We start from the raw sequence: 17,158 nt of genomic DNA on the forward strand, positions 1-17,158 counted from the left end.
CTAAACTGTGACCTGTTAAACAACTGAAGTCTCCTACAGAAGACGTGGCTGCATTTCATTAACAGAAACACTGATTTCTCTAGCTAATCCGCAATGTTCTTTGGCATTTTAGAGAAATGGATGGCCATCAAGGAGAATAATCTCATCTTCAAGACCTTCTGCAATATTATAATCTGGCAAAGTGACAGAGCAGTAATTCCCACTCGGAGAACTAAAAGTCTCTCCCCTTTAGCGAGTATACACAGATCCCAGTGAAGTGATACAACCCTATGTTATAGGAAGAGCAAGGTAATGACTTCCAGAGTACAAACATACATACTTATTCTCTAGGGATTCACTCTCACAGGAAATTTGTTACCAAAACCCCACCTTGAAAGACAGATAAGGAAGAGATAGGGTTGAACTGCAGACAGAATTTTGAATTGCAAGGTGTTCTGGCAGGCAAAGGGCCATTATTTTATTACTCTCCAGTTACACAGGACACCACACAGACTATTTCCTCAGCACACTCACTCTCCCAGAGTGTGTGAGCTTTCATCTGGCAATCCTCTTTTCCTTCCAGTCTAGTACTTCTAAATCCTATGACAATGAAAGCCTGCAGCTTAACTTCCCTGATGCTACACACTCAGGTTTACACAGCCCATCCCCCTGAAAATTATATAGATCCATAGATTCTAATACCAGAAGGGACCACTGTGATCATCTAATCTGACCCCCAGTACAGCACAGGCCACAGAATGCCCACAAAATAACTGATAAGCATAGCTTTGAGAAAAATATACAATCTTCAGCAATGATGCTAACTTGTTTCAGCAGTTAATTACTTCCACCTGTCAAAATGTACACCTCATTTCCAGTCTGAACGTATCTAGCAAACTACCAGCTACATGATTACATCTTCTCTGCTAGGCTCAATAGCCGATATTTAATACTTGTTCCCCATACTATCCCTTCACTTCCTACCCATTCTCCCGCACCCACTTCCCCCATCTGCAGCTCAGCATCTCTGAATATCTGTTTGCTAGCACCATGAGACCACCCAGCTTCCACGCACCAGCCAGCCGACAGCAGAAATTATTTCTGTCTCTGAAGAGCAGTTATAATCAGAAAAGTAATTCAGATCAATATGAGATTCCAGCTTTATTTTGATTCAGTGTTTATCAGACCAAAAGTAGCTCATTTTACAGCTTGGGTAACTGCCAGAACTAAACTTCCATCTGAAAATCCAGCTAAGTTTTGCCTCTGATGTGGTAACTGACAATGATTCTGACCCTGGAATTTGGTGAGCAAAACTACTAATGATGAATGGGGCAGAATAAAATTCATATTATGGTTGCATAGCACTTGGAAAGTTTAAGATGTAACATTTTTCTAGAAGAATACTGCTCTGAGGGCAGAGAGAGCCTACCCACAACTCAGGAAATGAGGCCTAAGGCTAGTAGCAAGGTAATTCATAGAATCAGAAATTAAGAAAATACATAACCCAGTACGTGTCTCTGATGTCAGTGCAGGCTTGTTCTCTACTGTACAAATTCTAACTTTTTGCAGTAAACACAATAACATAGGCGGAGTCACAATACAGCTGTAGAAAGCAGTACTATCTCTTCCCTGCTCCTTGGTGTTATAGACTTTTACATATGCATCCTAAGTAACTTGGATTTTCAGATCTTATTTCACTTTATTGTGGGCAGTGAGACATGAATTTACAAACCACAATTTATAAATGAATTTACAAATGGCTTGCCTCTCATGGCCATGTCTGCTTCTGAAGTTTCTCCTTCCCACTTGGCAATTAATTTCAGATTATTTTTCCCTGAGTTAAAATGCATTGCATTGGTTTCTTCCTAGGATTCTAATTTCTGTCTTCAAACCCCTCACAGCCAAAGTTGTATCTGTCAGAGTGTGCATCACCATGGCACTCAGGTACCACAAAGATAACCATAGCATCACAGTCTAGATTTAGAAATGATAGCTCAGATTTAGACAGAACTATTACCAGGTTATTGTCTCTGTTTCATGTAGGTACAACAGAGTTTAAAACAAAATCCAATTATTGAATTAGACAACTATGAATTTTTACAAAAATCACCACAGATCTTGCCATTTGTGAAGCTGAATTACAACAGAAATATCTCAGCACAGACAAACAACCACCACCCTCATCATTCCCACGAACACACACAAATCATTTGGAACAGAGGTTAAAGCAGAGAACCACAGGAAGACCTTGGATCTGAGAGTAGGAGAAACGGCCTCGCCATTGCCCTTACATACCTCTGCACCCCTCGAGGGATCCCCAGCTTCTTGCCCAGCAGTCTCTCACTGCAGCAGTCCACTAGCCTCTTCAGTATGTATAAACACTCACGGAAAGTGGAAAAGAAGGGGTAATGACTAAGGATGCACAGAGAAGTCAGGGTGCTGTTCCGGGAGTGATGGCTGCCTCTGGCCACATGCTTACTGTGTGGCGACCGGTTCGCATCTGAGGTGGACTCTGTGCTTGGTGTCTGCAGTGAAGACCCACTCTCTGAACTCTCATTGCCTGCCTCATCTTGGGCAACAGAAGCATCCCCAGGTTTGGTGGGTTTCTGTCCATCCCAAACTCGATGCCCACTAGTGCCTTCTACTTTGTCCTTGGGCACTCGCTTCTGGAAGGAGCGGTAGAAGTTGACACAGATCCCGTAGCGAATGACACCAGTATCCTTGTCTGTGAGTGTGAAGACAAACGAGGTGTCATCTCGTAAGCTCATGCGTTTTTGCCGTACACTCAGGCATCCCTCTGGCTGACAGAAGAACACCACATCAGGAGGCAAAGGGAAATCTGCATGGTCTTCCAGAGGGTAACGTCGGAGCAGCTCAGGAGTCTGAGCCACACTATCACTGCTTGGCTGCCTATAAACAAAAACATATTTACACAATTACCCACCTGGCCAATTCCGATATCCAACTTTGGCCACTCCACATGCAAACCATCTAGTCCATATGGAACCAGTTTCAATCTCTGCTTCCTTTCCAATACCTGAAGGGAGCACAGCTTCTCATTTGGTACACCTACCAAGAGGTCCAAGAGTACAGGGGAAGGAAGGCAGACACATGGGACCAGAATCATCATAGTAAGGGAAAGGAATGGTCTGTAATATTATTACTAGTGTGCAAGGGGGAGCAGAAATCCCCGAGTATGACTGGAGTGATCACTGGGTACGTCTTGAGGGAGTTCACGCTCTTGAGAAGGAAGGTTTCCCTGATTTTGATTTATAAAATGCAACCAAACTTCATATATCTCAAGACTACATTTACACTTACCTTTCACAATTTTCCTCCCATCTTCAGGGGCCAAGGAGAACAATTTTTCTCCCTCCTCCTTGAAACTCTATTTTAGGTACTTGAAAACTGCTATCATGTCTGCCTCTAAATCTTCTCTTTTCTAAACTAAACAAGCCCAGTTCTTTCAATCTTCCCTTAGATGCACGACATAGCTACTGAATAAATGAAAAACTGCTAAATAAGCCTTAATAAGCAACAAATGCTGCTTGTGTATTTGACAAACATTTTAAGAATCAATTCTGTATTTGATAATAACCCAGAATTAACTGACTATTGAATGAGTATGTAAACACTTATTTTAAAAGTCATTCCATCTGATTTGGTTTTATGCATAATCATTTCTGATGTTTCTGAATAATAAATCTATTTTTAAGGGAAAGCAATAGATCTAGCCTATATTGATAGTATTCTCATGGGATACACTTCAAAATTGCACGTGGTTCCATGCTTTTTTAATATCTATATACTGGCAAAGCCATTGATGGCAGAAAATTGAGTTACCTGGCCCCAACGATCACAAGGTAGTCAAGTAACTGAGGACAGATCTTCTTCTGCACCATTGTCCTGTCCCCCTCACTATGTCATTTCAGTGAATCTCTTGATCATTGGTCCAGTCAGCCGTTGCAGCTGCCTCAGGGAAGAAAACCCACACTCAGATGCTTGACAAGTTCAATCTGAAACCAGGAGAGAAGACAGAATCAGTGTCACGTGCACTAGCAGCACAGTTTTGTGTGAGGACCTGAGACATGACCATAGGCAGCAATGCTTTGAGAGTAAGTTAGAGGATGGAAAATGGATGGTCCACAAACCTTTGTGCTCATCCTAGGGACAGCTGCATTCCCTCGGAAGCTAAGCATCTCAGTGCTCCTCGAGGGCTCAATTACTGTTCTAATAGTAACTGACCTTTTGTCATGGAGCATACCTCTCACAACTGCTGTGTTTCATACCAACAGGAACAGATGACACACTTATACTAGTCCCTTGTCATTTTTTCTCTAGAGATTTCACCTTCATGTACAGTCTTGACCTCTCACAGATTCTGTTCCATGTGCAAGAAACAAAGTCATTCAAATTTCTTCTCCAGTGTCCCTTCTGAATTACCCAGATGGATATGCAGCATCCAGCAAGTGCTTTAGGCTTCCCACTAAAACACACTCACTTTGCAGAAAGCTCTAAAGTGAATTTCAGGGTTGCACACTAGAGGCTGTGTTGGGGACAAACACCCAGCAAGACCCATCGCCTCATCACAGCAACAGGATTCAGAACCACCAAATGGATTTTATTTATATCCACAAGGTAAATCTGAATATGAGAAAATGATATCTAAAAATAGTGTTTATGCTGGGGGTTAGATTAAACTTTTGAAGTTCATGGGTGTAACAGCTGCTCTTCATTCAAGATCAATGTAAAAAGCAATTATGGTCATTTATGCAACACATAGTGGAAACCAATAGGAGCCACTACACAAAACACAGACAGCATACAAGGCCACAACTGGAGAGAAACATACCATTTCAGGGGTCTTCCCTGAGGTGTGAATGCAAAACAGGGAGCCGACATTGTTTGAATGAGTTTTGTGCATGTGGAGAGAAGCAGCTGAAAAACCCAAAAGGCAAACAAGTAAGGTATTAAGGAAATCTCAAACAAATCAGAGAAGCATTTGTGGCATATCACCTTGGGAAAAGGCTGGGAGAGAGAAAGTATGCTTGTGCAGGGTACTGGCTGGAAAGAAGCCTGGATCAGGAGCAAGGCAACTATCTCCTGCAATTTCATTCCTATTTGATTCAGAAAAACAGGACCTTGTTGTCTATTCTTTATACATAAACAGAAGTGCATCAAAGTAGTAACAGATTCCTAGTGGAAGCAGCCTATGAAACCCTGAATTAGCTTACAAGCTTAAGCATAAATCAAAATGGGTAATCATAGCAAGAATCTTTAGGCCTAAGCCTTTGAGGTCACTTGCCTTCCCAATGCTATATGTGAACCAGGGCAGGATTGTTCTCTATGGTATCTTCACGGCTCTATCTAGTCCAATTATTAGAGTCCCAAGCAATGGGGGTCCCATCACTTCCTCTGTAAGTCTATCTCATTCCTTAATTAATCTTGCAATAAGTAGTACTGTGTTCCAACTAGATACTCATTTGTTTTATTCTAGCCCATTACTCTCATTTATCTTCCCTTATCTTGAGGGACGATAAGCCTCTTCATTCACTAATTTTATCATTCAGTCAAAGTCTGCCTGACACACCTTCTTCTTTATAAAAACAAAATAAAAAAGCAGTCAAGTAGCACTTTAAAGACTAACAAAATAATGTATTAGGTGGTGAGCTTTCATGGGACAGACCCACTTCTTCAGACCATAGCCATACCAGAACAGACCCAATATTTAAGGCACAGAGAACCAAAAAAGTAATCAAGGTTGACAAATCAGAAAAAAATGATCAAGGCGAGCAAATCAGAGAGCAGAGGGGCAGAAGGGCGGGGGGAGTCAAGAATTAGATTAAGCCAAGAATGCAAAAGAGCCCCTATAAAGACCCAGAAAATTCATATCTCGGTTACTAATGCTGTTGTAAGTAGGGCTATTAGTGACTTTATAAAGTGTCACAGGCACTCGGCCATACGTAGAGGTCAAAAGGTCAAATTTCCACACGCCACTTCAGAAAGGTTGCTGCCTATAGCTGTAGACAAAGAGCCAGTGTAGACACTGCTGATTGTTTTGTTGACAGAACTGGCTTCCATAATGCTTGCCCTGAGTTGAGCTGCTCTGATCTACTCTTTGTTCCCCAAACCTTGGATTGCTCCTGTTCTGCCTTGCACTAGGAACAGCTGGATGGCAGACTGCTGCCTCAGGAGGAGGGGAAACAGGCTACTTTCTTGCTTTAACATTACTCAGCAAGGAGAGCTCACAAAGCTACTCAACATGTTGCTCCTAGCAGCTGAACAGGTGGCGGAAGAACACTGGGGTAGAGGGGAAACCTGAGATGCACAGAGATCATTTCTGTCTTCCCACAATACTGCAGTGTGGGTACATACCCACAGTGCATTGCTCACACTGTCGATTTATGATGCCCCCCCCGCCCCGCATGTCAACATGATCTTTCCACAGAGGAAAGAAGTGTGAACATCGTTTGATAATTTTTGTTGTTAACTCCATCCTTCGGTTTAGGGACAGGGGCATGAGCTGTGGTCGTGGTCAGAGGAGGACCTGGACTGTCTGCTGCTAGTTCTGCCCTGCCTCCTAGTGAAGTCAAGATGGATCTGGCCCACTAAACCTTCGGCTCTGGCCCACCATGATGCTCTGGGTTGTCAATGTTCCACAGCCCAGCACGACCTTCAGGAAGACTGCCTGCCTGCCACAAGCTACTCATAGCAGCAACCCCCATATTTCCACTCAGTGTGTGCCCCATGGGGAAAGGACTGTGTGTGCTGTCCACACCCCGGCACAATCCTCACAGCTCACATTGTCTGGAAACCAGTCAATGGGAGCTGCCTGGGTTGTGCTTCTGGGTGAGAGCAGCATGCGGAGTCTGCTCCCTGCCCATGAGTGTAATGCAAGCACAGAAGGCAGGGAACCTGCTCAAAGGTCTTGCTATGCTGCTGGCTGGGCACACCTAAGGCGAGCATCTCCCATCCAGAGTCTGCACCTGGCATCTCACCCTCTCATAAACCCCAACTCCCTGCTACAGGTTATAACCCAAACCTCTGCATCGTCTCCTGCAGCCGTACATCAGGTCACAACTTCCTCACAGATCCTACACACCCTACCGGACCCCTACTTCAGGTCAGAATCCATTCCTGCACCTATACTCTCCCCAAATACCCTGCATCTCCTCCCATACCTCAATCATCTGCCCCAAGCTGCTTTCTGCACCCAACCTCTGCCCAATACCCCACACCTCCTTCATAGGAAAGTGCGTCCCTTGACCACTTACGAAAATCTTGGAGTGCCCCTTCCCACCAAAAATTATCGCCCAGCCCCAAGACAGCCCATAGGAAAACAGTGGACATCTTGATGGCTTCAGTTTCACTGAAGGGCCAAGATCCTGGTAATATACTATACCAGATTCTGGCCACAGTCTTTGTTCAGAATCGTTAGCATAAGCCTAAGCAAAGAAGGCCTAAAGGCCTGGGACCTAACTACTCAGTCTGCCAGCCAGCTGTTCCTAGTGCAAGGCAGAACAGGAGCAATCCAAGGTTTGGGGAACAAAGAGTAGATCAGAGCAGCTCAATTCAGGGCAAGCGTTATGGAAACCAGTTCTGTCAACAAAACAATCAGCAGTGTCTACACTGGCTCTTTGTCTATAGCTGCAGTCGGTAACCTTTCTGAAGCGGCGTGTGGAAATTTGACCTTTTGACCTCTATGTATGGCCGAGTGCCTGTGACACTTTCTAAAGTCACTAATAGCCCTACTTACAACAGCATAATTAGTAAATTAAGATGCAGAGCTTCACTGTTTAGGTGGTGGTTGGTAGCATTAGCTGGTCTTTACTTAATCCACAGATGGCAAGGCTTTGGGCAAGCTCCCAGCAGCACGGGGGAAGAGAGGTGGGACTGAGCTCCTGCCTCGCATGCTGATGAAGACCAGATCACATGCCACTCTTGACACCCATGCCTGGGGTTGCTGACCTCTGGTCTACAGAAAAGGGAAAGGAAAAGCAAAAAGGCTTTCATGGAGATGGAAGTCTTTTTTGTTGCCACAACTGAGCAATTTTCCTGACAAAAGTCACATTGCAATGTGTACATTCTTGTTGTTTTGTCACCAGAAGGCAGTTTCTGTCAACAAAACTTGGTAGTGTAGATGAAGACACAGATACCATGATCTGGATGTAGTTCTGTGTGTGGGCAGAAAGACAGGTTACTCACCGTAGTAACGGTGGTTCTTCGAGATGTGTCCCCGTGGGTGCTCCACAATAGGTGTCGGGCTCGCCCAGCGCCGCAGATCGGATCTTCCAAGCAGTTTCTGCCGGAGCGCGCATGCGCCGGCGCGCGCTGCTCCCTTGCGCACTCCTGGCCACGTGCGCGATCCGGTCCCCGCCAGTTCCTTGACCAACCGCCTCGGATGCTCCTGAAAAACACTAAACAGAGATCCGAAGCGGGGAGGATAGGTGGGTAGTGGAGCACCCACGGGGACACATCTCGAAGAACCACCATTACTACGGTGAGTAACCTGTCTTTCTTCTTCGAGTGTCCCCGTGGGTGCTCCACAATAGGTGACTACCCAGCAGTAACCCAAGATAGGAGGTGGGTAATCGGATTATGTGCAGCTTGTCCCCGAGAGGACCGCTGTCGAGAGACGGGTATCCTCTTGGAATACCCTGTGAAGGGCGTAATGTTTGGCGAAGGTGTCATAGGATGACCAGGTCGCCGCTCTGCAAATGTCTTTTAGCGCAACGCCCTTGAAGAAGGCTGTTGATGCCGCCACCGCCCTAGTGGAATGAGCCCTGGGAGTGGCCAGTAAAGGAGTCTTTTTGAGTTCGTAGCACATTTTTATGCAGGATACGATGTGCTTCGAGATTCTCTGCGAAGAGAGACCTTCTCCTTTCGATTTGGGAGCGAGAGAGACTAGGAGTCTATCCGTTTTCCGGAAGGACTTGGTCCTGTCTACATAGAAGGCTGGCGCCCTCCTCACGTCCAGGAGGTGTAGGCGCGCCTCTTTGTTAGAGTTATGAGGCTTTGGATAAAACGAGGGTAAAACAATAGGTTCGTTAATGTGAAACTCAGAAGAAACCTTGGGAACAAAGGTTGGATGCAGCCGTATGGTTACCGCCTCCTTGGAAAAAACAGTGCAGGGTGGCGTTGCCATCACTGCCGCAAGTTCGCTCACCCTGCGAACTGACGTAATTGCGAGAAGAAAGGTCGTCTTTATCATAAGGAGGCGGAGGGAAATCGTGGTCAAGGGCTCGAACGGTGGTCCCGTTGGCACGTTAAGCACCAGGTCCAAGTTCCACGAAGGTGGAAGCGGTTTCCGAGGGGGGTATAGGTTTACCAACCCTTTGAGGAACCTGGTAACCATGGGATGGGCAAACACCGTGTGCCCTTCCTCCTCGTGTCTGAACGCCGAAATGGCGGCAAGGTGGACCTTTAACGAGGATAGTGAGAGTCCTCCTCTCTTGAGGTCCAGTAAATACTCTAATATTACAAGTATAGGCACCGAAAGGGGGGCCAGCTGTTTGGTAGAACACCATGCCATGAAGCGAGTCCATTTCTGCTTGTAGGTCTTCCTGGTGGAAGTCCTCCTGCTACTTTCTAGGACTTGCTGCACTTCCTCCGTGCATGTGCTCTCTAGGGAGCTGAGCCATGGATTAACCACGCTTGTAGTCGCAGGCCTTGGGGGTGCGGATGCACTATGGACCCCTGGGCTTGCGTGAGCAGATCCGGCACCACCGGAAGAGGCATCGGTGGATGGTCCGACATGCGCAGGAGTAGGGGGAACCATTGCTGTCGATCCCACGTTGGGACTATCAGGATCATTCGGGCTCCTTCCCTCCTGGCTTTCTGCAAGACTTTGTGAATCAGCACTGTGGGAGGAAAAGCGTAAAGCAGGGGGCCCCTCCACGAGATCGCGAACGCGTCCCCCAGGGACCCCCGTCCCAGTCCTGCCCTGGAGCAGAATCGTGGGCACTTCTTGTTTTGTTGAGTGGCAAACAGGTCTATCTGGGGAAAACCCCATGCGTGGAAAATCGGTCATAGCAGATCGGGACGGATCTGCCACTCGTGCGCGAGTGCAAAACGCCTGCTCACCTGGTCTGCCTTCACATTGTGAGCGCCTGGTAAGTACGAGGCTTTCAAGATTATATTGTTGGCGATGCACCAGTTCCATAACCGGACTGCTTCCGCACATAAGGCACGGGACCGAGCTCCTCCTTGCCGGTTTATATAAAACATGGTGGAGGTATTGTCTGTACTGATCCCGACTACTTTGCCTTGTATATGGTCTCGAAAGTGTCTGCAGGCATTGAACACTGCCCTGAGCTCCAGTATATTTATGTGCAGTGACTGCTCCGTGGAGGACCACAGCCCTTGAGTCACCTCTTCGCCCATGTGTGCTCCCCACCCTATGAGGGAGGCATCTGTAGTAAGAAAAACCGATATTTGTGGTTGGTGGACGGGTACCCCTGTTAGCAAGTTCTTGGGGTTTACCCACCATTGCAGGGATTTGCGCACCTCTGCTGTGGGCAACACCACCCTGTGAATGGTGTGTGCTGCCGGTTTGTATACGCTTGCCAGCCAGTGCTGCATGCTGCGCATGTGTAACCTGGCGTTCTGTACTACGAACGTCGCCGTTGCCATGTGGCCCAGCAGCTGTAAGAACGTCAGGACCGGCACCGTAGGGCTGAAGGTAATGACCTGCACGAGGGAGCCGATGGCCCGAAAGCTAGTCTCTGGTAGATATACTATCGCTGTAATAGAATTTATGCGTGCCCCTATGAACTCTATGTCCTGTGTGGGGTCTATCTTTGATTTTGCCAGATTGATAACCAGGCCGAGCGAAGAGAACGTGCCTGCTGTGACGCGTATCATGCGTAGTACCTCCTCCTTCGAGGCCTCTTTGAGTAGGCAGTCGTCCAAATATGGGAATATAAATACCCCCTGTCTGTGCAGGTAGGCTGACACCACTGCCAAGGTCTTGGTGAAGACTCTGGGGGCCGAGGAGAGGCCAAACGGTAGGACCTTGTATTGAAAATGTTCTTTGCCTACCATGAACCGGAGGAATCGCCGGTGAGCCGGATGGATAGTTATGTGAAAATACGCGTCTTGTAAATCGAGGGCTGCGAACCAATCTCCATCGTCCAGTGCCGTAAGGATGGAGGCGATTGTGATCATCCGAAAGCGTTGCTTGCGCAGGTACCGGTTGAGGCCTCGAAGATCTAAGATGGGCCTCCAGCCTCCTGTCTTTTTCTCCGTGAGGAAGTACCTCGAGTAGAACCCTTTTCCTTGCAGTTGCTCCGGCACTCTTTCCACTGCCCCTATGAGCATGAGATGGTCTACCTCCTGCTTGAGCCTCGCTACATGGGAGGCCTCCTGGAGGTGGGGCCTGGGTGGAGGTCGTGGCGGTGGGAGCGACTGGAAGGGGATGGCGTACCCCGTGGCTATGATCTCCAGCACCCATTTGTCTGTGGTGATCCTTTGCCACTGGTCGTAGAATGGTCGGAGGCGATGGTGGAATAGCCGCTTCGGATGACCTTGTGCGATGGTAGTGATGGCGCAGCCCTGGATCTGTGTGTCAAACTTGTGGCCTTTGGCCCTGCCCCGAGGATGCACGGCTCTGTTGGGAACGTCGCCTGGGAGTTCTGTACTGCTGGTGCTGTTGATGTCGCCCTTGCTCGTAACCCCTGTGGTACTGGGAACGCTGTTGCTGGTACTGGTACTGTCTTTGTTGAGTGTAGTACTTTTTCTTTCTGTATGGAGGGGTGTAAATCCCCAGGGTCCTAAGTGTGGCTCTTGAATCTTTACTGGAATGAAGGACCGAGTCAGTTGATTCAGCAAACAGCTTCTGCGAGTCGAAGGGAAGATCGACTATCTTTGCCTGCAGATCCCTCGGTATACCCGAAGTCTGGAGCCAGGACTCCCTTCGCATCACCACTGCCGTAGCTGTGGAACGTGCTGCTGTGTCCGCAACATCCAGGGCGATCTGAACTCCCGTCCTAGAGACCGCGCAGCCTTCTTGCATGATGGCCTTGAGCACCAGTTTCTTGTCCTCTGGAAGCGAGTCCATGAGGGAGGTTAACCTAGTGTAGTTGTCGAAATTATGGTTCGCTAAATGCGCTGCGTAATTTGCCATTCGCAACAGTAGAGTGGAGGAGGAGTAGACCTTTCTGCCGAACAGCTCTAGCTTCTTGGCATCTTTGTCTGTTCCCCCTGTCTTGAATTGAGATGTCTTTGATCTTTGTTGCGACGACTCCACCACCAAGGAATTTGGTTGTGGGTGGCTGAACAGGAACTCCATGCCCTTCGCCGGCACGAAGTATTTCTTATCCGCTCTCTTGTGGACAGGCGGAATAGTCGCAGGGGTCTGCCATATCGTAGTGGCGGACTCCAAGATTGCTTCATCAAGCGGTATTGCTATTTTGGAGAAGGCCGGAGGTCTGAGATTTTTGAGGAGCTTATGGTGTTTCTCTTGCACCTCTGCTGTCTGGATGCCTTGCGTGAAGGCCACCCTCTTAAACAGCTCTTGAAACTGTTTGAGATCGTCCGGAGGATGGACGTCCCCCGGGGCCGTAGCCTCGTCCGGGGAGGAGAGCGAGGAACCACTGGGGTACGCCTCTCTGGACCCTTCCGGTTCCTGTTGGTGATGGTACACCCTCTCGCTAGAGGCTTGCGAGGGAAAATCTCGGGGTTCCATAACCAGTCCCCCCTGAGATACTTGAGTCTCTGTCCCCGGTCGCGATTGCCCTCGGGGATACGAGATCGTCTGTGGTGATCTTTCCCTGGTAGATTGCCGGTGGTGTCTATGCCCCGCGTGATAGGGGCGACCATGGCAGTATAGGCACTGTTCTTGGGAAGGTGACCTAGACCACTCCCTTGGTGCATACCCTCTGCGTCTGGGGGAGCGAGATCGTCGAGAGATCTGGGACACTGGAGAGAGCGATTTCGGATAGTATTCCAGTGGCTCAAACCCCAGGAAGGGTGAAGGTGGTCCCAGCCAGGGCGAGGCTGGTTGTAAAAATGGAGACGGGGGCTCCGGGTAGGCTAGGGGGGACCCCTGCCTTCTGGTTGGAGTCTGCAGCATAAGCAGAGGGCTGAAAGAAAGCAACTCCGCAGCCCTGTCTGGAGAGGGGCTGCAGTGCCTTGTTTTGTGTGTAGCCTTCCCCCTCCCTTGAGGAGGTAACTCCGCCCCCTGACGTGTAGGGGATCTCGGCCCCGTCCGCGCCGTGCTTGGCACGCTCATGGGCGGTGCCGCACGGGCGGTGTCCTCCGGTGCCTGCGGGCTGCGTGCCTGCGCGCTCTGCACCGCCGGTTCCCCAGGGGTCGGTGCCGCTGCTTGCGGTGCCGCCGGTACCGGCGCTTGTTTAGCCGCCGCCCTGCCTGCGGTGCGGGGCGGCTGTTTGATTATCGGAGGCTGAGTTGCTTCCACGTGGCTCTCCGTGCCGCCGCCGATCAGCTGTTGCTGTGGCTGGGGGCTGCGCGCTCCTCCCGTCCCGCTTGCTGTTGCTGCCGGCCGGGATCGGGCTGGGGAGGCTTTCCTCCGTTTTTGCACTGATGGGGTGAGGGAGGCGACTTTCCTTTTATGGGCCCCGGAGGGTCCCTCCTGCTGCGGCCGCTCCGGCACGTCTGGCTGGAGGGCCTTGTCGAAGAGCAGCATTTTAAGCCGCATCTCCCTGTCCTTCCTTGCTCTGGCTGTTAGTTTTGCACAGAAGGAGCATTTCTGCGTGACATGGGACTCCCCCAGGCACCTTATGCAGAGACTGTGCCCATCAGACGCTGGCATTGCCTCTCGGCAGGACTCACATTTCTTAAATCCTGAAGAGGACATTGTTGGTGAGTCTTTCAGTTGTTAATGGGTACTTAGCACCTTCTCTGTGCTGTTTTTCCCCTTCTCCGATAGCCTGCCGCGGCAGGAGGGCTGATGGCCCTAGGCTCCTGGCCTCCAGTGTTCCGCTTGTTACTGGGACTGGACTGAATGCCGTCCCGCTTGTTGGTTTTTTTTTTTGAAAAAATAACAACTGTCTAACTTGCAGTCGCCTAAGAACTTGAAAAGTTTAAAGAAAAAACAGTTAAAACCATTGAATACGCTAACTTGGCCTTAGCCTAGTTCAGATTCCGTCTGCAGCCGACGGCGGTTAAGAGGAACTGGCGGGGACCAGATCGCGCACGTGGCCAGGAGCGTGCAAGGGAGCGGCACGCGCCGGCGCATGCGCGGTCCGGCAGAAACTGCTTGGAAGATCCGATCTGCGGCGCCGGGCGAGCCCGACATCTATTGTGGAGCACCCACGGGGACACTCGAAGAAGAATGAATTTTAGAAGCACTGCAGGAATGCCTGACACGGATAGTGGCAACGTGTTTGTCTAGTTCAGCTTGAACACTGCAGGCAAGCAAGAGAACAATCTAACAAAAGACATATAATGCAAACCAAAATCTAACATCGAGATTTGAGCACAAGTGTCATCTAAAGCAGGAAAACTTTACTGACATCTTCCCCCAAAAGGGCATCTTTAATACACAAAGATATTCTATTCCCTTAACACCTAAACCCTCAGCATCACTAAACTGGTTTACATATAAATAAACCGTAGACTCAGAGATAAATTCTCTAATCCTCAGAGATTTTTAGACAATGAGGTAATTAACCACTACTTCCACCCACCAGCATGGGAGTGAATTCTTTATCACTGGCAATGTTTAAATCAAGATTGGATGTTTTTTCTAAAAAGCTATATTCTAAGGATTATTTTGGGAAACTTCTATGGCCAGTAAAACAAAGCGGCAGAAATGTAGCACTATAAAGACTAACAAAATTAATTATTCGGTGACCAGCTTTCACGGGACAGACCCACTTCTTCAACACTGAACAGATCACTTTGTTAGTCTTTAAAGTGCTACATTTCTGCTGCTTTGTTTTGTTGGAGTACAGACTAACACAGCTACCTCTGTTTCTATGGCCAGTGTTATACAGAGGGTCAGGCCAGATAATCATAATCATTCCAGCTATCCTTGGCATAGATGAGTCACTGTTTCTCTAGGGGTTACCTGCCTCCATGTCATAAGTGCACAGAGGTAAGCTATGTTCGTAATCACCTCACACAATGCTGTCAGAAACAATCCTGCACATGCAAACAAATCATACCCACCCCACTGACAGGGATTTTGCTACTGCCTCATAGGGCTGAGGCCAGAATGAGGAAAGCTCTTGGTTGCTCTAGTGACTGGCTTCATCATCCTGTCACATACTTCCTTCCTCTGTCCCATCCCTGCAGTCTAGTTTTTGATCACAGCATCTCCCCAGCACAGGCAAGGCCATGCAACCACTGCACAAGCACAGACTAGAGAACAACAGCTGCAGGTAATCTGATTCAGATCAGTCTCCATAGCAACCCAATCTCTCTTCTCTAGATCCCAGCCTGTCAGAGCTATTTATATAGCAGTTGCAGCTCTCCCCTTCTCTTGGCTCATAAACAAGAGCTTTAAGCACTGCCCACACTACAAAAAAGCTTCACCTAGACCTGGCAATTAAACATCTACCTCCAAGAACCTAAAGCCTCTGAGCAACATGATCTTAATATCTACAACAGGCTTTACCACCAAATGGTCTCTCCCCATTTAGGGATGCAACACGAGCTTCAGAGATCGTTAGCCTTTGCTAAGAACTGAAAACACACACTCAGGTGACAAAGCTTCCTATCACTCATCCAGCCATGCACAGCTGCTTCCTCAAACCTTCCCCAAACACCCACCAAACTTGGTCTTTTTCAGTTTCACCCTGGTGCTGCTGTCCCAAAGGGTGATGTACTAACGCTAGCCCGAGGCTCTTTCAGGAGAGGTCTTAGTGCAGACAGGACAAGCCAGTTCCAATCAGGAGAACATTTGTCCCAGAGAAGTGCACTTGTCTTCCTGGGAGACACAGTTGCTGATGTAGTGGCTCCTTATCCACTGATGGCTTTGGAGATAAGACACAGGTCTTGAATTGCCCTCAGAAGTAGATTACAGCTAGTGGAGGAACCACAGGAGAAGAGTGGGGTCTCTCTCCTACCACAAAGAGACTGTTTGATGGAAGAAAGCAGTGATAGTATGCTAACATGCGAGAACGGAATCAATATGACTAGCTTTGCAGAATTAACTCTTAACCTTGGTTTCAGTTTAAACACTAAAAATCAGACAAAGAATCCTCGCTCACTTTGTCTAGACACAACACAGAGTGGTGGTCCCAGGGACTCCCAGCAAGTCATGCTTCCACAGAAGGGCACTTTCCCCAGCAGGTAAAGAAAAGGCAAGCACTCAGGACCTGGAAGCTCTTCTAATAAGAGCAGAAAAAACGTTAATGCTGAGCCATACATATCAACACCTGGCCTCTGTAAGCGGACTAATAACAGCCTCAGCAGGGTGAGCAGTATCTACAGTCTGCACTAATGAAACAAAACCTATATCCAGGGTCAACCTTGGGGGAATGTGGGCCCAGAACAATCCCCCCACAAACACACTCCATCCCAGCCCTCCCTGTTCCACCCCCTTTCCACCCCTTCCCTGAGAAGTGCAGCTTGGTGGATTAGTGGAGGGCCTGGGTGCCAGAATCAGGGATTGGGCTCACCCCTGCACTCAGCCGCAGCAGGAAGTGAAGCAACCTGGGCCCAGTCTGCACTGCTGCCCCAGCTCCCAGTTGCAGTGCTGGAGGACAAGGTTTGGAGGAAAGGGTGAAACCACGCCCAGCATTCTCCAGTGGTTGGAAGTGGAGAAACATGGCTGGGAGCAAGGGGGAGCAGAGTGGGCTGGGTCACTCTGCTTACTGCCATTGATGAGTATGGAGCAAGTCTGACCCCTACCACCAGCGCCAGGCCCCCTTCTTGTTCCTGGACAGTGACACTCAGGAGAGAGAGCTTGGGGGAAGATCAGCTCCACCAGCTCCCAGCCACGTCACTCTGTTTCTTGCTATCAGGGAGTGCAGGGAGAGGCCCAACCCTTGCTGCCAGCACCTGATTCTGCCACTACTCCCCTGGGTCTCTCAGGGCTCTTCAGAGGGCTGTGCCTGGGGCAGCTACCCTGAACCATCCTATGGATGGGACTATTCTCCCTATATCAAATAAGACGGGATCACTAGCTGCTGGTGCCATGAAAGTACCATGAGAAAGTGTTGCAGCTTTGTGCACAATGTCCCACTCAATGGACATTTGTGAAGAGAGAAGG

General features: G+C 48.7%; 1 protein-coding gene across 28 annotated transcripts in view; it reads right to left on the reverse strand.

Moving 5' to 3' along the window:
* The window catches only part of MADD (MAP kinase activating death domain), a 158,494-nt gene that overhangs the window by 131,930 nt on the left and 9,406 nt on the right, over positions 1-17,158 (reverse strand). For all 28 annotated transcript variants that reach the window (XM_074997286.1, XM_074997276.1, XM_074997294.1 and 25 more), the window contains exons 2-3: positions 3,823-3,995; positions 2,275-2,889 (exon numbers count right to left, since the gene is read on the reverse strand). In XM_074997286.1, coding sequence (XP_074853387.1) covers positions 2,275-2,889; positions 3,823-3,881 — 674 coding nt within the window. In that variant the 5' untranslated portion in view covers positions 3,882-3,995. The remainder of the gene's footprint in view (positions 1-2,274; positions 2,890-3,822; positions 3,996-17,158) is intronic.

This window comes from Carettochelys insculpta, chromosome 6, assembly GCF_033958435.1.
Source record: "Carettochelys insculpta isolate YL-2023 chromosome 6, ASM3395843v1, whole genome shotgun sequence".
Lineage (NCBI taxonomy): Eukaryota > Metazoa > Chordata > Testudines > Carettochelyidae > Carettochelys > Carettochelys insculpta.